The following is a 21,894-nucleotide window of genomic DNA, read 5'->3' as shown; positions in this document are numbered from 1 at the left end:
TCGTAAAGACATTTTGCAGCTTCCGCAGTAGTATTACAAAGCCTATACCATGAGGAAATTCCCTCTAAAATCTATTCCAAACCTTTCATGTTTAAGTTTTAAAATCCTATCCGTTCCTATATCCTCACCAGAAATAAAATGATTTTAAGTTCTTCGGCAAAATCCATTGCTATATATTTATAGAATGCTCATTATGTACAAGAAAAAGATTTTAAGACATTGGCCTTCCTGGACAAGGAAGCTTCAACCATTGGTTGGAATTTCCATGATATTTCCCTGCTCCTATTCCTTGATATTTCTCTGCCCCTGATCTAAATAACCTTGATTTTTCAAGAGGTGGCCACAATGTGAGGCAGAAATGAATGGAAGAAAACAGGGCAGACACATGCCATTTCCTGAGCTACTCATTTAGGAAGCAGAAGAGCAGCAACAAGGTGTTGGGGAGACTTAACTGAGCAGGTTTCACACTTGAGGCTGACCACCTAAGTACCATAGATAGCTTAGGCTTTGCTGAACCAACACCTTCCAGACAAGGAAAATCATATTTTTTATATCCCACTTTGAGACAGCTTACAGTAAAACACATACACAGAAGGTATTTGACTATAAATCAACAGCTATGTATAAAAAAGAGGGTTAATTGTACCAGGAAGCAGATATAAGGTAATTACTGAGCATGCTATTAGCTCTGAGCTTCATAGAAGCCAAGCAATAAATAGAACCATGATAGTTCAAGATTGCTACATTTTGATGCATGTAGCCTCAGTTGTGAGGATGGTAGCCTACCCTCACTTTAGTCTCTCACCTTTCTCTTCTTTTGTCTTATAGTTTGGTTTGCTTTAATGAATTCAATTTTGATGCTTCCTTGCCCTTTATAACATATTTGATATAAAGAAGCCGATTAGTAACAAATAGGTAGTTTGAGGAGAGAGCCATTAATATTTATCTTGTAGCCATCAGACTTACTTCACATAGAAAGGTCTCTGGGTTGGATTTGAACTCTCAAACTCTCAAAGGTGAATGCCGCAGACCCCATTAACCAAATTATTACACCAGGCTAAAAGGTCTTAGGGTTCTTTTGCAGCTCCATCCTCCATGAAATTCTGGAACTCTTTTCCCTTGTCTTGTCCATTTCCTACTCCCTCTTACTCCATTGACTTCATTTCAAAAGCAACCAGTTGTTGGATGCATGAACTAAAATGCATTAAAGAATTTGCAGATTCGATTGTTTTCTCTCAAGAAGGTGAAAGGAAGAGAGCTACAATTTCTAAGAAACCTGGTTTGACTGTCTGAATCTGGCACCCAGGCAGATTAGATCAAGGTTTTGGCCAAGTGAAATTGCCAATTCCCTAAAAGAAAAGGCTAGCACATTGCTCAGTAGAGCATTCTGAACTTGCCTGTGCAATCTTTTTGCTACCCTGCAATTTCCTGTTGGTTACAAATGAAACCTTTCTAGCTGTTAATGCAGCCTGTGAATTGAAAAAAAAGCATGTAATTAATCATAGGAGGTTGGGGGGATTCACTAAGCCTGAGTTATAGGGGAGAAGCTGGACAAGGCACTAGGACCTGGAAGGCATCTATCCACCCTGGCAGGAATTTCTTGCTTGGAGCTCAGACAACAAAGGCATAGAGAGATTGGTTTTCTTTCTCTCAGCATCTCCACCCAACCAGCAGAAAACCGGTGAGTGGGGCTTTCAAGTGATTTTCAGGCAGAATGTAACAGATGTCAAACGGGAAAAGCACAAGGCAAAGTGCACACGCTCGCTCGCTCTCTTTCTCTCCTTCTCCTTTTTTCTTCCCTCTTTGCCTTATTCTATCGGATTTTTTCCTAAGCCTCTACCTGGGATTTTCCTTTGGAAAAGTGAGTTTGGTGTTCCTTTGTTTTTACCGTGATGTCGATTTAGAATAATACTGCCCCTGATCCTAAAGCAAAGCCGAGCTTTACTGGCATACCTGGGGAAATGCTTGCTACTTGTCTTGAGGAGGTGGGGTCTCTTACCACTGCAGGTTGTCTGACAGAGACAATGCTGAGCTCAGCACAGGTCATGGTGACATTGGAAGAAAAGGGGGACCGAGCCTGGCAAACCTACTAGGCACCAGTCCTCCTTTATTTCCTGTCCTCCTGGTCCCTTGCAAATATCTCAATGTGGCAATGTGTAGCAGCTGAGCCCTGCTTGCTTTGTGAGTCCTTTTATCCCCATCTGTGAGATGCATGTTAATAGTTTGGTTCCTAGGCTGTCACTACCTTTGCTAGCATTTGGAGCTTCTGTTGTATTTGGTTTCATGTTTTGATTTTCTTTTTTTGTTTTTTTTTTTCTTTTCTTTTCTGGCTCAGCAGGAGGGGGGAAAGCAAATCTGACAGATGACCATCTTTTGCTTCAGCCAATGCACCTGGGCAATACAGAAGTTTGGGGTGAATTGCCTGCTGTGAGGGCAAAATGCCCCTTCAGTCAGGGTAGAAATCCAGAACAATGAAAGGTGTGCTTGCTTCTAAAGGTCCCATATGCTGTTCAGGGACTCATTTGGGAATCTTTCAACAATTAAATTATTCCATTAAGAGGTGGGGCTGCATCAGTGGGGAGGGATCGAGCACCTGAAAAAAAAAAAAAGAACAGGATTTTGTGACCAAATGGTACCGGAGGAAAGCAGAGCTAACAACTTGTTAAATAACGGATTTTTCTAATCCTTTTTTTCAGCTTATTTCTTATGAATGTCGGTTAGCTGCACCAGCTTGGTGGGGATAGGGTTTGGTGAATAGCACAAAGACACTGGCTATTCCCTGGAGGCTGTCCCTTTAAAGGAGAATCCTAGTTTATTCTGGGGGGAGGGGATGCACACATTAGAGTAGAAAAAAGGATTTGGAATAAAATTAAAACACTCCCCTTGTAGTCATTTTACTGAGAGGCAAAGATTGCTTCCTAAGCTGGAGATGCTAACCTTGGCTAGCTCCTTCTGTTCTCTTCAAGGAGAATTTTGTCAGGCTATGGATTCATTTACAACTGTTAGTCATGTGGGCATGTGCGAGGAAACAGATGCCAGTTTTAATGTATTTAGCCCGAAGTTACAATTTGATAGGAGCCACTGTCAGTAAGTCTCAAGATTTTAAGCTATTTCAAAATCCCTCCCGCTCCTCTGTTTGGAACAGTGCCAAAAGTGCCTCCTTCCCTATCTCTCACCCCCAACCCCCACAACCGCCAGCACCTCCCTAGCCCCTCCTTCTTCTCTATTAAGATCAATATTCCTGCAGGTCAGGGGCAAGCAGCAGATGGGTCACGGGCTTTTTTCAACGAGTTCTTTTCACAAGCTGCAGATTGCAGATCTGGATCTGGCTAATATTTGAATTCCTTTCTTCTTTTTTTCCTCCTCACTCCTTTTTCTTTGCCTCTTCCCCCTACCCCTTTCTCCAACATTCAGGTCTCTGAGGTTCCACCAAAATATGGAACTTGATTTTGGACATTTTGACGAAAGAGATAAGACATCCAGGAACATGCGAGGCTCACGGATGAATGGGCTGCCTAGCCCCACTCACAGCGCCCACTGTAGCTTCTACCGAACCAGAACCTTGCAGGCACTGAGCAACGAGAAGAAAGCAAAGAAGGTACGTTTCTACCGCAATGGGGACCGCTACTTCAAGGGGATTGTGTACGCTGTGTCCTCTGACCGTTTTCGCAGCTTTGACGCCTTGCTGGCTGACCTGACTCGATCTCTGTCTGACAACATCAACCTGCCTCAGGGAGTGCGTTACATTTACACCATTGATGGATCCAGGAAAATCGGAAGCATGGATGAACTGGAGGAAGGTAATTCAAAGTGGGCGGTGGCCCTTGGGAGGAGGTGGCAGCATTGGTTAGGGTCATATTTCTTGGATTTCATGGGGAGAAATTAGAAAATATATTTGTCAAAACACCAGGTTAATGCTTAGACCTCTGATTCTATAGGCATCAGCAGAGCCGTTAGCCATTACCCTTCATGGCCTTTAGTCTCTGCTGGGGTGAAGTGTAGATGGTAGTGATAATGCATTGTGCTTATCTGCCAGGGTTTACAAAGGAAAATCTGAATTGTGTCATTTACTCTAGATCTTGTTCATAATTAACTCTAAGTAGAACTATGGAGAGAGCATGAAATCATTAGGGGTGTAAAATGAGGAAGGAAGTTAAGTTGGGAGAGAAAATGTTTCACCCAAATATCCTTTGAACTGCTGAGAGACTCTTTGTGAATTGCAACTCATGGAAATATGCACCCTAAAAGCAGGACTCCCTGGACATATTCACAAAGGATTATACTTTTAGGTAAGTGGTCACTGCTCAGCTGTTGCTTCTAAAAAACCCACATCAGGGTGTGTCCCTAAGGCTGAGGTCATTGAGAGAAATACCAAAGAAAGCTGTAGATATGTCTGGTATTTTAATAAAGACTATTCCTATTAGAATAGTAACTGACTAACTGTACCTAAATCCCTTTAGATCCTCTATAGATTTTGGTTTTGCAATTGCATTTTATAACTAGATTGCTGAAAATGCTGACAACCTGTGTACCCACCTGAAAATAGGGAAAAATCCCAGGTCTTCCCAAAACTTGCTCAGCCACGAAGTCTTTTTTTTTTGTGGTCATTTAGAAAATAGATCTTGGGACACATTCTTAATATTTTACCTTATCAAATCAATTATATTGAGGGTGCCTCCCTACCCCAACTTTTAAATTGGTGTAACATATGTGATCAGTTTAACCTGACACGATGCTTTAAAGGACAGCCTCAAGGAGTGGTAATAATGAAACTGTTTGCTCCGTAATCTCTCCCCGACTCTCCAGCCCTCCCTCCTCACTTCTTCCATTCCCAGGGCAAAGGTGAGTTTAGAGCAGGCAGATCTCTAGGGAAACTGAGCTATGGAACAGCCGACAAGGAAGGAGAAACAGCATATTAAATGACTTGGTGTGGGAGTGCCCCGCCTCCGCTTCACTGCTTCTAGGTTTCTTGTGTTCCTAGACAAAGGAGCATGAGAGCTTCCCTTGTGTAAGACCACGTTCTCTTAAGTAGCCGCTTTTTCCCCAAGTCAAGTCAAGTGATTTGGGGCCAGTTACTTATAAAAGACTGTCTATACGACTACCAGATCTGGGTCTTGGGGTTCAAGTCCAAGGTTTTTCTACATAGTTGACCTTGAAAAACATTACTAAAGAGGCTTAGATTATTTGATCATGTTCTGGATGGCCAGACACAGGTTAATCCTAGGCTTTTCCTGAACATTGAAGGATTGACCATCCTAGCACATATCTTAAAATAAAGGAGAGTCAGGGAAACATGAAGGGCTTAAATCTGGGTTGAGGGAGCTGTCCAACAGAGTGATCGATAGGGTGTATGTCTTTTGTCAGTGTAAAATCCACATCTCAGTCAAATTTGAGGGTTTCTGTGTAATAATTTTCACAACAAAAGCACCCTGAATTACCCAGTATATCCTCATTTCCACTAGCTTTGGTCTTCTAAAGACCATGATAGACACTACAGCAGAATTCTAAACCAAGTGACATTGTATTCAGAGCAAGGATTAGAATGTTCTTGTGTCTGATAAGAGAGGAGTCATGCACAGATTTTTTTCCCCCCAAATCTATTTCTTAACATGTCTTACTCAAGGACAAGCCCTTGATATTGATTTTCCCCCGTGAATTTGTGTGTGTGTGTGTGTGTGTGTGTGTATTGCGTGTGTGTGTTGTGATAACCTCAGTTCAATATAGGTAATAAATGTAATTTTGAAGACTGCAGCTTTCTCTTCTCTTGATCCTTTTGAATCCTGCTAGATTGGACTTCTCTCACCTACCACTCTTGGGTGCAATAGTAGTAGTTCCTGGTGAATTCCCAGACCATGTAGAGTGTGAATATGGCTCAGTCGCATTTATTCATGTGTCACCTACAACCACAAGCTGCAGTGGCCCTCAATGCCTTCCCACTCATGAATACTGCCCATTCAGTTAAGAAAATTCTGGGGTATCTCTGGGATAGTATTGAGAAATGTGACCAATTTTCCCACTACCACAGGGCCAGACAGGAAAGGGCACCAGGATGAGAAGGATAAAGATTAAGGGTCTTTTTCTCTCCTATTTTATCCTCTGGAACTACTCATCTATGAATGGAGGACGGAAGTCCCTCACTTTGTTCATTTTTGGGAGAGATTGAATGAAAGATTTAAAATTTTATACACATTGCTTCCAATGAGACTTCAAATATAAAAATAGTTTGGAAAGATCCCTGGGTGAAGAATCGGGGCATTGGGTTCTAGTCTTAGAGGCAGAAGATTATAATGGGAAAAGAAGTCTTTGCAACCAGATTTGGTTCAAATCCAAGGTCTGCACCTGCTAGCTTATGTGACCTTGGGGAAACAATTTAGACTCCCTGAGCCTCAGTTTTTCATCTGTAAAGTGGGAACAATTGCTTTGAGGACTAAATAATACAATGGATGTGAAGCGTTTGATATTTTGCCTGGCACACAGTAGCACTCAATCAAGGGTAGCTATTATGGTTTGAGTTGTCCTAGTTTATAGCTGGTTAGCTATATAACCACAGGTTTATCCTAACCATCACTGTGACTAATGTTCTCTCTTTTTAAAACACAACTTTATTAAGGTATAGTATGCATATTATAAAATTCACCCATTTAAGTGTACAATTTGATAATTTTTAGAAAATTTACCAAGTGGTGCAACCATGACCATAATCTAATGTTAGACCATTTCCATCATCCCCAAAAGAAACTCTATGCCAATTAGCTGCCACTGCCCATTTCCCCCATTCTCTCCAACCCTAGGCAACAACTAATCTACTTTATGTCTCTACAGATTTGCCTATTATGGACATTTTATCTAAAATGAATCATACACTATGTGCTCTTTTGTGACTGGCTTCTTTCATTTAGAAAAATGTTGTTAAGGTTTATCCATGTTGTACCATGTATCAGCACTTCTTTTCTTTCTTTTTTTTTTTTTTTTAAAGATTTTATTTTTTCCTTTTTCTCCCCAAAGCCCCCTGGTACATAGTTGTGTATTCTTCGTTGTGGGTTCTTCTAGTTGTGGCATGTGGGACGCTGCATCAGCGTGGTCTGATGAGCAGTGCCATGTCCGCGCCCAGGATTCGAACCAACGAAACACTGGGCTGCCTGCAGCGGAGCGCGTGAACTTAACCACTCGGCCACGGGGCCAGCCCCAGCACTTCTTTTCTTTTTACTGAGGAATAATATTCCATTGTATAGCTATACCACATTTTGAGTATCTATTATAATATTTTATCTGTAAAATGAGACTAGTAGCACTGGTCTTTATCCATTAGGGTGGTTATGAGGATAAAATTAGATAATAGATATGAAAACACATCAGCAATGTTAATCTACAGCTACAAGGTACTATAATTATTAATGATGTGAAAATAATAATAATAGTAATAATGATGATGCCAGTGAGGGGTTGGAATGGCCAGTGGTTCCCAAACCTGGCTGTCTTTCAGAATCTTTTAGAGCTTTAGAAAAATGTAAATTCCTAGGCCACACCCCAGATCTATTGAATCAGAATCCCCAGGGCTAGGGCTCCAGAATCTATGATTTTATAAATCTCCGCAGGTGATTCTTATGAGCACTTAGACTTGGGAAGTACTGCATTAGGTTATCTTGATGGTCCCCTTTGGCTAACTACGGTGGTGGAAATTCCTAGGAATGTAGAAATCCTTCTTTTCATGTTTTGCTTGGTAGATCTTAAAGGAATAATGGAGCATAGAACGTACTATGTTTCCAAATGGCCACATTATTAAATATTTAGCCTGAAATGAAATGAAATAAAAAGCAATCATTTAATAATCCCTCTGGCCTTGTAGCACTCCTTTGTCTAATGTCTCTAGTCTACTGTCTGCTGCTAGATACTGAAAGTAGCAAGGGGAGAATTTGAGACCAAAGTCAGGTTATTGATGTCAGCTTTCCCACAGCTCCTCGGGAACACCAAGGGTCTTAGTGAAGCCATATAGGACGAGACCCTTATTAGCCGTATTCCAGTGGGTCAATGAATGAAATCTACCAATGACTTATCCTTTTGTCTTGCTTAGTCTTTCATTGTGGAAACTTTCTCCTTGCTATCATATCTTGTCTAAATCTTTGCCCACGTCCTTGTATGTGAGTACCCAGATCAATCTTAAAGATACTCATTTTGAGCATTATTATACCGACCATATGACAGAATATTTACAATTGTGACAGCCTTGTTGGAAAATCTGAGCTATATGGCAACACTTGCTATGATCCAGTTCCTTTGCTGTGGTTCATTTGTTCCAATGAGATGAAACTACCTTCTCACTAATTTATCCTCCGACTACTAAAGCAAGCATATTGCCAAAGAGGAAGATTTTAAGATACCTGGGTGGGATTCATCATTAATAGGTATGATACTACAATAAAGTACCATTTAATATTTTCCTTCTTGAATGAGGAAGCCCCAGAAAAGAGGAGAAAGCCCAGGCAGAAGTTCTTTTGAGCTAAGAAAATATAAATATGTTTAATGTTTTTAAAAATGGAGCCCTGTTGAAAATGAAGGGAGATAGACATTAGATCATCTTGAACCCACAGCTTGTTCCCTTCCTGCCCTTTCAGCTGTGCTTCCATGACTTCATTTCCTTACCTCTTCACCCTGAAGCAGGTTGTCTGTTCCAGCAAATTGTCAGCTTTCTTGGCTCTTTGAAGCCAGCTTTCCTTCTAGGCTTCCAGTGGGTGGGAAATGGCCCCTGGAAGCTGTGGCAAGATGTGAACCCAGCTGTGTTAAGATTCAACACACCTCATCCAGCTCCAAGTGCCAGGCAGCTGGATGTGAAGGAAGCACCGAGCTCTGGCAGCAGACGTAGATATTTGCAAAATCAGAACAAGGAAGCCTTGGTCTAGAGAAGCAGCACATTTGATGTCTTTCCAGTAGTAGAAGTGGAGCGTTCTCACTGGTGGGCACCTATTTCTTTAACATTTAATTGCATAACAGCTTTGTTAAAGCCTGTTTGGAATGGAAAAGAGAAGAAAATTCTTTCTTGCAGACCTTTAGGACTGGAAAGAACTCAGATGTCATTAGTGCAATACCTTAAATTTACAGATGGAAAAACTGAGACTCAAAGATTAAGTGATTTTCCCAAGGTCACACAGCTCGTAAAATGCCTGGTTGGGATTTGCCTTCAGAGCTGTGTGACTCCCCCAGTCACTGCTCTTAACCACCAAAAATATCCTGCCCTCTGGTGGGGGAGGCTGATAATGAGGGAGGCTACACATGTGTGGTGGTAGGAAGTAGATGGGAAATCTCTGTACCTTTCCCTTAATTTTGCTGTGAACCTAAAACTGCTCTAAAAAGAATAAAGTCTTAAAAGATATATCCTGCCCTCGGTGTGCGTCAGCAGGGCAGCAGTGGTTTTGCTGGGTGTCAGACATAGAACTTCCCCATTTGGCATTTGCAGCAACAGGAAGCCGCCTCTCAACCAGCAGGAAATCTCACCTTTGAGGCATGGGACTAGGGCAGTGCTCATATTATGTAATGATGATAGCTCTGTTCCGAGATGGCTGCCCTTGTTTCTTCCTCTTTTCTTTCCTTCAGCTTCTACTCTTCCTTTTTTCATTTCCTTCCTCTCAACCCCTTCTTCCTCCTTTCCTTCTTTGCTCTTTCCTTGTTGTTTTCTCTCTATTCCTTCAGATTAGGGCCTTAATAATAATGATAGCTGGAATTCATCAAGTGCTAACTATGTACTAGGTTCTGGGCTCAGCACTTCATATCCATCATCTGATGTGTGCCTCACAACAACCTTATGAGGTATGTAATGTTATTATCAATACTTTGCAGAAAAGTAACTGAAGCCAAGGGGGGTAACTTGCCCAAGGACACAGAACTAGTAAATATTGGGGACTCAGTTCTGACTGACATCACATCAGCTGCACTTTTTCCATTACTCCATATTAGGGCCAAAAGGAGAGAGAGTGGAGAGACTAAAACGTACTGTTGGAAGATGCTCAACATAGATTGGACTGAGGGCTGGGTCCTCTGGAAAGTTTTTGGGTGCCATATGATACTATAGCTGTCTGCCATCATGTTCATTTTCATCTGGTGGTGGTTAATCATACTCATAGTTTAGAGGCTTAAGAGGTTTAAGAGATGGAAGCAAAAAAAGTCCAGAGTCCTAATAGGGCTACACAGCTGACTCTCCAGAGGAGAGTGTGGATGAGTGAAATCATAAATATATAGCCTCACACATTTCCACACCACCAGTTGTCTGACAGAGTTTTAAAGTACATGACAAGTTATGGAAAACATCTGACTCAAAGGCAGTGACATCTTGGAAGGTGCCCATGAATCTGGTGGAGTGCTAAGGCAAGAGGCCATTTCTAGGATGTGGGGGATATTGGCTGTGAATATATGGGGGAACTGAAAAGGCCCCTTCATCCTTTTAAGTCGCAAATGAAAGACCCCAGCCTCTAAACACTTGGGTTGGGTTGGATTAGCCAGCAAGGAGACCAGAGAAATTATGGTTTCTTTTGGCTGAGGTTTTTGATGCCCCATCCTGGGTGTGTGTGTGTGCACCAAGTCAGGGAGGGTGCTTAGCTTGCCTACAAACCATCCCTTGGTCCCCCTGTCAAGACAGAACACTAGCAGCTTCTGGGACTCAGAGCAGTGTTGGAAGCCATTTTGCATACATTGGAAACCACTTACCCTCCCCCTCCACACACACACATAAATGTCCTCAAAGGAGCCCTAGAGATTCTGACTGAATCTTCTCTCGGCACTGAGAAATTTCTTAATTAACGTGACTTAAAGGATTTGGTGCTACAGCAAAGCAATCAATATTTGCAAAGGGAGTGAATTATCAGCCCAGTGTTTCTGAATGTCTCTGCATGGGTCTCCTGCTGAGACCAAAGGAAGAAGAGCCATCAGACTGTAATTGTGTTTAATACTTTCTTTGCACTGGCTAGGGTTGATTTATTTATTTATTTATTTATTTATAGTTCTTACTGATGAGTTAAGCCTGATTAAATCACACTGGTTTTCTGCAGCTCAACCTCTGGATGAACTTCTGTATACCTTGAGGCTAATGTGTTTTACTCAACAAATTCAAGCTTTTCCAATACTCTCTCCCCGAGGCTGAGCCTACCTCTCTTCCTCTTTTTCCAGTTTCTAGTCCCAGATGTCTAATCCCCTCTTTTTGCCTCTGGCCCCTGCGTTTCTTCCGCTGTATTAGTCATTTCCTCTAGCCCAAGGTAAATGTGAAAATTACACCAGATCCCTCCAATCCATAAATCAGGCTGTATAATGTATTCTCACATCTCCACTTCATTACTTGGCGGCAGCTAAGGGTGAGCACTGGTGAAGACGGCCCTGAATACACAGAATGAGTGTGCAGCATTTGGGAAGATGGAAAGATGAGGGGTGGATGGTGGAAACAGAGGAGAGGATTTCTCAAGCAAGAGCTAAGACTTGCAAACACAAGGAATGTTGTGTTGTGTGTGTGTGTATGTGTGTACAGGTTGTAATTCAGACACTTTCTTCACCTGGTATGAGGGGGAGCTGTAGAGGACATAATTATAAACACATATATACATTTACCACACACACACACGTATTTCACATTTCAATATTACACTGTTTAGCCATATTCTCTGTGCAAAGGACAGTCTGGCTTCTTGGCAAGAATGTACTGTATGCCCAATATACAAGGTTACTTGGGTCACTTTAACTTGAAATAAAAGTGTATTAACTTTGAAAGTTCTCCTGGGTTCATAATATAAAAATGGAGTGGGGCAGTGGGTCCAGGAACAGGACAGGAACATTAAGAAATAGAGTCATGTTAAAAACACTCCATTAATCCCATAGATGTTAACAAACATCCTAGAAATTAACATAAACATTTCAATGCCGATAAAACCCTATCAAGCTTGAGAACCTCACTTGTTAGATTATGCTTAAGTATGTTCATTGTCCTTAGGACCCTTAGCTTTAAAGGATTTTTCAGCTAGGTATGCATTATAATGAAGAATGTTTGCCTGATTTCTTGTTCTTGAATTTGAATGAGCCAAGTTGTTAGAGATTCCAATGAGAAATTATACCTAAGGTTGGTTATTATCACCATTTCCCCGAAAGTCCAACTCCTAGGTCAGTGTGTATTAATTTGGTTAGAATAGTTCCTATATCTGCTATTAAACTAATCACCACTCATTTTTTCCCTTAGGGGAAAGCTATGTTTGTTCCTCAGACAACTTCTTTAAAAAGGTGGAATACACCAAGAATGTCAATCCTAACTGGTCTGTCAATGTGAAGACATCTGCCAATATGAAAGCCCCCCAGTCCCTGGCTAGCAGCAACAGTGCCCAGGCCAGGGAAAACAAGGACTTTGTGCGCCCCAAGCTGGTAACCATCATCCGCAGTGGGGTGAAGCCTCGGAAAGCTGTGCGTGTGCTTCTGAACAAGAAGACAGCCCACTCTTTTGAGCAAGTCCTCACTGACATCACTGAAGCCATCAAACTAGAGACCGGGGTTGTCAAAAAACTCTACACTCTGGATGGAAAACAGGTAGGTACTTTTTTTCTTCAAAGTATTCTTTTTCTCGTTTGTTTTAAATCCTTATACCGTCGGCATCATTTCTGATTGGGAGACTCTCTCTCCATCTCTCATCATCCCTAATTGATATTTTATGTCTCATTTGGAAGAAAGGTCTTTTCAGCAGACAAAGAAATGGACCAGCAGTCTGAGGCTTTGAAATTCAATCTGCTTCTGACTGGCCAAGTAAAGTGGTCACTTAGCTTTCTTATCTGCTAAGAAAAGATGTGTTAGAATGTAGGTCCTACACATTCTTATGAATGTGAATTTAGCTATTACATGATGCAACTTTATTCAATGCATGTGACTGGAAATAAAATTTCTCCACTCATTTCTTCTTAGATACCCTCATGTTTATATTCAGCATTCATTCTGATGAAAAGAGATTGAAGTGACCCTAACATTCTGTGAAAGGAGTCAGATATGAAGGAACCACTGAAGTCTCTGATTTTTTGTCTTTCCTTCACACTAGGCCACATTTTTTTTCTCTCTTCCTTTTCCATGTGACATAGCTGTCTTAATTTGGTTTCACTGATAGTTTGTGTGAGAAAGGGACTATTTCAGAATCCTAAAATTAGCCCAAGAAAGATGCTGCCATCTGTTCCCCTCCAAATCAGGTTCTTCATGTCATTGGTTATGCTGCTAAAGTGCCACCTATATTAATATCTGGGAAAGAATGCAGCCAGGCGTCTCCATCAGACAGATGCACCATTCTCTTGAGCATAGGGAGCTGTAAATATATGACAAAAAATTTTCCAGGGGAATTGGAACAGTAGCTGGTTCTACTGGTTCTCAAGAGAATCCTGGTCCCTCATCAGAGAAGACAAGTGTGGATTATTACCAGTCCATACTTTCTATCCCTTAAAATACTTTTGGTGTTTGAACAACTATATAGATTCTAAAAAAGCAGATTCACTGCACATCAGAATGACTGATGAGTGTTCGTATGCAGAACTGTGCCTCCTCCCATAATTTCTGATATATACTGTGTGCTATAAGGGTTTAAGTTTCGGGCAAAATTCACTCATTTATGTGGCAATTTTGATAAATTTGCGGCTTCTATCTGTGTCCCCATCATTTGGTGATCTGAGACATCTGGAGGCATTGTTGTATGTGATTTATGTTTGTTGTACCAAAGCAATGGGTTACCTGTAATGTTGGGGAAAGGTACAACTCCCAGGCATCTGTCTAGGAATATCTCTTTTCTGAGGACCAAGTATATAATAAACAGGAGCTGCCCAGGAACAGGCTTAGTCACTGGAAACCTCATCTCGGAGAAGTAGGACCTAAGAATTTTAGAATCATTGGATGTTAGAGTGGAGACTGACCTTAGACGCCATGACATTTAATCTCCCATGTAATGCAGAGATAGCCTCTACAATCATTTTGTAAGACAGCCTATTCTACTGTTCAACAGCTGTGAGTTTTAGAAAGATTTTCCTTATATTGGGCATAAGTTTTTCTCCTTATATTTTCAGCCTCTTGAAGTAATACAGGGCAGATACAAATCAAGGACATAAGACTAGGGTTCAGAAGACCTGGTTTTTAGTCTTGATATTGCCACTTACCATGTGACCTTGGGCTAATCACTTAACTATCCTGAGCCTCACACTTCTCTGTACAAAGAGGCTGAGCACACCTGCCCCATCCGTGCTCACAGGGTTCTCATGAGGATCAAAGGAAATAAAGGATATGAAAGCACTCTGTAAATCAAAACACGTGACATCAATATGTAAGCATACAATTCATCATCAAATGAGATAAAATATGTAAATTTAAAGACAATTTGCATAAATATTAATAAATGTTAGCTCTCTTCCCCCTACCTCCATCATTTCCAACATTTTGTGGAGATATACCATACCTTGGCATTCTGTGATTGCTCCTAATAAAGCAACACCTTCACCTCCTAGCTAAGCAAGCTCCAGTCCAGTGATGGGTGGATTTTCGTCCTACAGCAGGCCACACAGAGCGACAAGCAATCTCCAGCTCCTTCAAGCATCAGCTCCTTATTTCTTTGAGGAACACATTATGAAATGCCAGTCTATGATATGGTGTGTGTACAGAAACATCAGGGAACAGTGCTCAAGGGAGCAGAACAATGCCTTATCAGGCATCAGTGCATCTCTATATATTGTTCTTTCTCTTTAAAATGTCTCCCTCTGCCTACGCTGACCCCTGGGGGTCATTTTTTAAGGCCTGGTTCAAATGTCCTTTTGTCTGGGAAAACTTCTCTGCCTCCACTATTCCACTATACAAAGTAAAGCAACCTTAACCTTTTTGTGTTTTTAAATGCTCAGCTCCTGATACATTGTGGATGCACTACATTTGTTGATTGAATGAACTAACATTAAGAGATTCTCACATGACCCAGGTAGATGTTCTGACATGTTCCAAAAAACCCTCTACTTTCAATGCCCCAGACACTACCCTTAGGTCTATCAGAAGAGATGGGGGCTTCCAAAGTAATGCATATACCACCAGCAACACCTATTCATTACTTACTTGGAAGTCATTGAGGGCATACTTTTAAAGCAATAATTCCCAAAGTATATTCTAAGAACTGTCCCCATCTCCTCATCCCCAAAAGCTTTTCAGAAAAGGATTCTATGGGCAAGTGATATGGTGACATGCTGCAAATATATGCCTTTCTTAGAGATTCGTGGTGCTCTTTGGCACATTAAATGTTCTGAGAAGTCCTGCAGAAAGGAAACTCATTTAATTTAGACCCAGGATTTCCCAATCTTACCTCACTGGTAAGACTGGTATGCATGGGGTAATCCACAAATCAGACATTGTTGTGTGGTTACAGCAAGGACATTGAATAGCAAAATTTGGGGGTGCATGGACAAACCTACTAATTACAAAATAGGTGCTGAGTATACTCAAAGTTGGTGCCCAACTCAAAATTTTGGAGCCCAGTGCATTTTCCAATTCTAGTGATGACAGCTCTAACCTTAACACCTGTCAGTCACTTAGATTACTGGTGGGTATTCTTACTACTTGGGAATATGATCTTCCTCTGTGCAGGCTGAAGGCACATGTGTTGCAATGGCTTGGACTTGCTTGGATGAGATTCCATGCCTATCTTTGGCTAAATGTGGTCCCAGGAAGAAAGGACAAAATTTGGTCAAGGCTATTTGTTATGGAACGTTTTAATCATGAAATCAAAGCCATCGCTTGGTTTCAGTCTTGCTCTAACTAGATCCCCAATAGTGGTTTTCTCCCTCTTTGTTTAAATAAGGATCAGTTAAAACAGACCAGTTGATTATACCAGATTTTTTGTTGCTTCTGTTCGTGTGTGTACCATTTGACTAATTGGCTTATGCTGATTGACAAGCAGTCTGCAGACATGGCTCTCATCTCTTTCTCTCTTTTTATTTTGTTTGGATGTGCTTTTGGAGCCCTTGATTCTTTAGGGTTTAAGCTTTGCCAGTATCGAAGACCAATTTCCTGACCTCTTGCCTCTGAGATATTTGTGGTCTGTATAGACAGGAAAGCTAACCATCAGTGGTAGGAAGGGGTCCCAATTTATTTCTCACCTCAGTAAGAGATTGCTAATGGAATAAGGAATAGTTGATAGGGCCCTGGCTACTCCTACTGGCTGTAATGGATTTTTGAAGGGTCAAGAAAAACATGATGAAGGGTGATATAATGATGCATATTAGTTCACTCTCAGGTGAGGTTGTTCTTTTGATTTCCTGGCAGCTGTAGTGGTTCTGGTGTGCTGACAAAATTATGCAACTATTAATTTCTATAATTAAGCCACACTTTGACCTTTATGCATAAAGGTCATGGATGCATTAAAACTGGAACCCAAATTTCTGGTTCACTTAGTAGTGGCTCAGTAGATACATGGTCTAGCCTTAAATTCATTTCTGTAAAGCACAGAACATGGTGCTTCTGTTAGAGATGCAGAGCTTTAGTAATAGACTTCCAGCTTTTTGGCATCTTACACAGGGTGCAGCTGGTCCTCACGCTATCCATTTTCATGCAACACATTAGCATCTCTAGTCTTGGTTTTGTCCACATCCAGGGTCTGTGTAGTCAAAGATTCACTATTGCCTCAAGGTACATGCCTAAGCATTTGTGTTAGCTTTGTTAGACCAATTTCCAATTGGATGAATTTATTTAGTCTTTCTCTATATATATTGCTAGTACCAACTACTTGGACCAGGAATTCTAGGTCCCAGAATAACAGAAACGAGGTTTAAGCCGATCCCAACATTATTCATAGCCTTAGAAGCTAGACCAGGAGTTTTAAGAAATGTTTTGAACCATAAGATGGTGGAATAAGAAAATGAGAGCACAAAGGATGTTTGAACCACTACTAAGTATTCTAGGAAAAACTTGCCCCTTCCATATTGCTTTACTAAATAACCGGGTGCTGCAAGCACAAAGGCAATTGTAGGAAGCACAGAAACACGAGTTGGATTTAACCTTGGAAATGTTGAGTGCATTTTCCAAGGTGGATGTGTCTTTACTTGGCCTGTGTAGCCGTTTTTCTCTCCTCCCCATCATCTCTGCCCACTCCAGCCACATCTGATTTTATTTATACTCCCTGGCCTCCAGCTCTCCCAGAGACAACCTCTCTCTCCTCCTAGTGTCATGACCCTATCAGTCAATGTTGGGTTCAATAGATAAGGACACGTGGCCATAAATTATGCCCCAAGAGGGAAGTCATTTATCATTGACCTTCACTTAAGAAAATCAAGGTTGGAAAGGTGATTTTTGTATTGCCAAAAGTTTCCCCTCCCCAACCTTCCACAGAATTGCTTCCTTGAGACAGGTTTTGAGAGGATTGGCTTCAGCATGAAGTAGCAAAGAGCAAAGATGAGAAGCCAGGCTGGACTCTGTGAAAGGAGACAGTTTGCAAACTATCTTGCCACATGTAGTATATATTTCAAGAATCTTTACACTGAGCTAGATTTTATACTGTAAAAGAGGGCTTATGATAGAAGTGGCCAAACATCAAATATACTGTCCTTCTGCAAAGAAAGTACCAGGTGTAACCTGATGATTAGTTATTTCTTCGGTAATTTATCCTTTTAGAGTTGGTGAGATGCTCCTGGCTCTGAGAAGTGATAGAGGTGGGGCTTGGACGTTTCAATCAAGAGTTTTGGCATAGTATTCCAGTCTCCTACGCTGACCAGTCTGTCAATATCCAACATTCAGGCATATAGGAAGAGCCCTAGAATGGGATTCAGAGACCTGAGTTCTAGTCTTCACATTGTTCTCCATTAGCTATGTGATATGGGGCCAATCACATCTCTTCTCTGGGCCTTAGTTTTTGAGATAAGTACATGACCTTTAAGAGTACTTCTAGCTCAGTGATAGCGGAGTATTCATGTCACAGTGTTGCTTCTGTCTAGATATTTTTTACCAAGCCACTACTCTTCTCGGTGTCCTCTGCCTCTCTATTCTCCTAGGATCTCCAACATGATGTAGTCCTTACCTTGGCGGATACGTTGTTTTCTAGGATAGTCCCTAAATGATATTTGTACAGTTCTTATAGTCAGATTGTTCTTGCTGCCTGTGATGATGTGACCAAAGAATATTTTTAAATTTGCAATTTTGATTTGGCCTCCTTTTCTTTCCAGTGTGGATGGTGTGAGGAGTAGAGGGTAGAGGGATCACAAACAAAGCAAGGGAAAAGCCAGCCTGCTAAAATTGTGACAAGCATTTGATAGTGCCATTATTAAGGCGTCTACACAATGGTGGTTTTATTTTCTGTGCTGGGAAGACCCTTTGCCCCTGAGGGAGGTTAGCATCAGCACTATTTCTCGAGCAAGCTGCAGAGGATCATCAAGTGGGGGTTGATCCAGGGATGCAGGCTGTTCCATTACCGACAACTGAAGTAACCAGCCTCTTGTTCTTAGTTCTCTATGTTCGTCTTTCTCATTATTGTCATTGTCTCAAAGTGGCAGAAAAAGCATTGTCTCTTAATACAGTTGTTAAAATAGCTTTATTGAGATATAATCCCTGTACCATACAATTCACCCATTTTAAGTATACAATTCAATGGCTTTTAGTATATTCACTGAGTTGTGCATCCATAACCACAATCAGTTTTAGAACATTTTCATCACCACAAAAAAAACCCCCACTGTTTAGATATCATGTTCCTGTCCCCTAATCCCCCCATCCCTAGGCAATCACTTATCTACTTTCTGTTTCTATAGATTTGCCCATTCTGGACATTGTATGTGAATGGAATCATACAATATGTGATCCATTGTGGCTGGCTTCTTTACTTAGCATGTTTTCAAGGTTCATCACGTTGTGGCAGAGCAGTACTTCATTCCTTTTTATGCTGAATAACATTCCATTGTACAAATACATCACATTTTATGAATTCATCAGTTGATGGGCGTTTGGATTATTTCCACTTTTTGGCTGTTATGAGTTATGCTGCTATGAACATTCATGTACAGATTTTTATGTGGACATAACATAATTTATCTTGGGTAAATACCTAGGAATAGTATTGCTGGGTTGTATGGTATGTATGTGTTTAAAATTTGAAGAAACGGTCAAATTGTTTTCTAAAATGGCAACACCATTTTACATCCCTACCAGCAATGTATGAGAATTCCAGTTTCTCTACATCCTTGCTAACATGTGTTATTGTCTATCTTTTTGTTCGGATCATCCTAGTGGGTGTGAGGTGGTATCTCACTGTGGTTTTTATTTGCATTTCCCTAATAACTAATGATATCTAATGTATTTTTACATGTTTATTGGACATTTGTATATCTTCTTTGGAAAAATGTCTATTTAGATCCTTTGCCCCTTTTTTTTTTTTTTTTGCTGAAGAAGATTCGTCCTGAGCTAACATCTGTATCAATCTTCCTCTATTTTTTAGTGTGTGGGCTGCCAGCACAGCATGGCTGCTAACAGAGTGGTGTAGGTCCACACCCAGGAACTGAACCTGGGCTGCTGAAGTAGAGCACGCTGGACTTAACCACTAGGCAATGGGGCTGGCTGACCCATTTTTTAAATTGAGTTATTTGTCTTCTTATTATTGAGTTATAAGAGTTCTTTATATATTCTGGATACAAGTCTATTGTCACATATTTGATTTGCAAATATTTTCTCCTAGTGTGTAACATCTTTTCGTCTGCTTAATGGCTGTCTTAAGTTTTTGAGAGCAAAATTTTTTCATTTTGATGAAGTCTAATTTCTCAATTTTTCTTTTAAGCATTATGCATTGGTATCATATCTAAGAACTCTTTACCTAAACCAAGGTCCCCCAATTTTCTCCCATGTTTTCTTGCAGAAGTTTTAACATTTTATCTCTTTCATTTAGGTATCTGATCCATTTTGAGTTAATTTTTGTGTGGTGTGAGGTAAGGCTCAAGGTGCTTTTTGTGAGCGGGCAGCAAATATATATCCAATTTTTTCCAGCACCATTTGTTGAAAAGATAAGACAGGTTTTTAAAAATTTGAGTTTAATCTGACACTTCGAAATAGCAGTGGCCCATATCCTCATATCCAGGGGGTACCTTGGCATCAAAAGTTAGCAGCCAAATGCTTTGAAGTTTTGTAGAACTTCCAAGAACTGCGGGTGTGAACTAACAGCACAGAAGTTTCTCCTATATGATGCTCTGAAACAGTAACTCACTCCAAGGCTACAGCAGTGAGGTTGGTTAAGCCTCACTAAGTAGGGAAAAAAAAGAGGACATGATAAGAGAAGTTAAAAGGAACAATTGTTCCTTGGCAGTGACCCTCATGCTCTAGACGCCTGAAGTTCTCACCCTAGACCCATCCAAACTTGCTTGTCCCGTGTCCTATCCCTTCAGAGTGGTGCTAAGCAGGACTGGGGCAGGAGAGAAGGGAGATGCCCACAATTGCTCAATTACTTTTTTTGGTAATAGCTTAATTGAGATATAATTCATATACCATATACTTCACCCGATTCAAAGTGTACAATTCAATGATTTATAATGTATTCATAAATATGTATAACCATCATCACAATTTTCAAACATTTTCATCATCTCAAAAAGAAATCCCACAGCTTTTAGCTACCACTCTCCTATGCCCCGTTCCCCCTAGATATTAGCAACGACTACTCTACTTTCTGTGTGTATAGATTTGCCTTTTCTGGACATTTCACATAAATGAATCATACAATATGTGGTCTTTCATGACTGGCTTCCTTCACATAGCATAATGTTTTTAAGACTCATCCATCTTGTAGTATGTATTTGGACTTTATTCCTTTATATGGATGAATAGTGTTCCATTGTATGGATATACCACCCTTTATTTATCCATTCATTGGTTGATGGACATTTGAGTTGTTTTCATCTTTTGGCTATTATTAATACTGCTGCTATAAACATTTGTGTGTAAGTTTTTGTGTGGACATATATTTTCATTTATCTCAAGTATATACCTAGTAATAGAATTATTGGGTGTTGGGGTTTCTCCTGTCCCCTAACCACCTAACACACGTTCCTAAAACATATACTCCAAGGGATGCTCCAAACAAACAAATTTGCATTCTTTTTTCTGTGTAGAGATTTGGCCCAGAGTTCTTGCCTAAACAATATAGAAGGAAACATGAAAGTCCTTTTAATAACTTTTCTTAAAGCTAGAGAAAATACAAAGAAGCCGTTTTCTTCTTTTTATCTTAATCCTACCCTGGCCCTTCTAACTCTCCAGAATCAAAGATGCTTTCTAAACATAAGGGACTTCTAGTAGAAAGAGAGAAATCACCAAAGTTCCTTAATTCTAAAATGGTGTACCAAAAGGGATTTCCAGAACCTCAGTCCATCTATTTTTCCTAGGTTTAGAATACTCTTATTGTTGATACCACAGACTTTACCGTCTCCAGGTCTTGTGATATTAGCTCCTGAGAAAAAAAGAGTTTGGGTGTAGGGAGCCACAGCAGTTCTGTATTATTAGGCCTAGAGGTCTTTAACCAGGGCAATTTTGCCCCCCAGGGGGGATTTGGCAACGTCTAGAGAAATTTTTGGTTGTCATGAAAGGGGGTGAGAGGTGCTACTGACATCTGGTTGGTAGAGGACAGGGATGCTGCTAAACGTCTTGCAGTGCACAGAACTGCCCCCCACGATGAAGAATTATCTGACCCAAAGTGTCAGTAGTGCTATGATTCAGAAACCCTGCATTACAGGATGAAGTGCAAGGCAGACATGGCAGATGATGGAGCTAAGAGGCAAGGGCAAGATGTAGGAACAACCTTGTAAACTATGTGAAGGAGCTTGCATGCTATCCTGTTGGGATAGAAGCCCCTGAAGGATTTTAAGCAGAGGAACAACACGATCAGATTTGCAGTTTGAGTAGCTCGCT

The 21,894-nt window shown here is 40.8% G+C and overlaps 1 protein-coding gene across 13 annotated transcripts in view; it reads left to right on the top strand.

Moving 5' to 3' along the window:
• Nucleotides 1–21,894, top strand: part of DCX (doublecortin) — a 367,328-nt gene that overhangs the window by 253,221 nt on the left and 92,213 nt on the right. For 9 of the 13 annotated variants that reach the window (XM_070257762.1, XM_070257759.1, XM_070257764.1 and 6 more), the window contains 2 exons: nt 3,415–3,800; nt 12,209–12,549. In XM_070257762.1, coding sequence (XP_070113863.1) covers nt 3,415–3,800; nt 12,209–12,549 — 727 coding nt within the window. Of the gene's footprint in view, nt 1–1,578; nt 1,862–3,414; nt 3,801–12,208; nt 12,550–21,894 lie in introns of those variants that run through there. The other 4 variants (XM_070257768.1, XM_023634382.2, XM_070257769.1 and 1 more) reach the window with 3 other exon arrangements.

This window comes from Equus caballus, chromosome X (assembly GCF_041296265.1).
Source record: "Equus caballus isolate H_3958 breed thoroughbred chromosome X, TB-T2T, whole genome shotgun sequence".
In the NCBI taxonomy this organism is placed as follows: domain Eukaryota; kingdom Metazoa; phylum Chordata; class Mammalia; order Perissodactyla; family Equidae; genus Equus; species Equus caballus.
The sequence above is the reverse complement of the archived record's forward strand: the minus strand, read 5'-3'. Positions and strand labels throughout refer to the sequence as shown.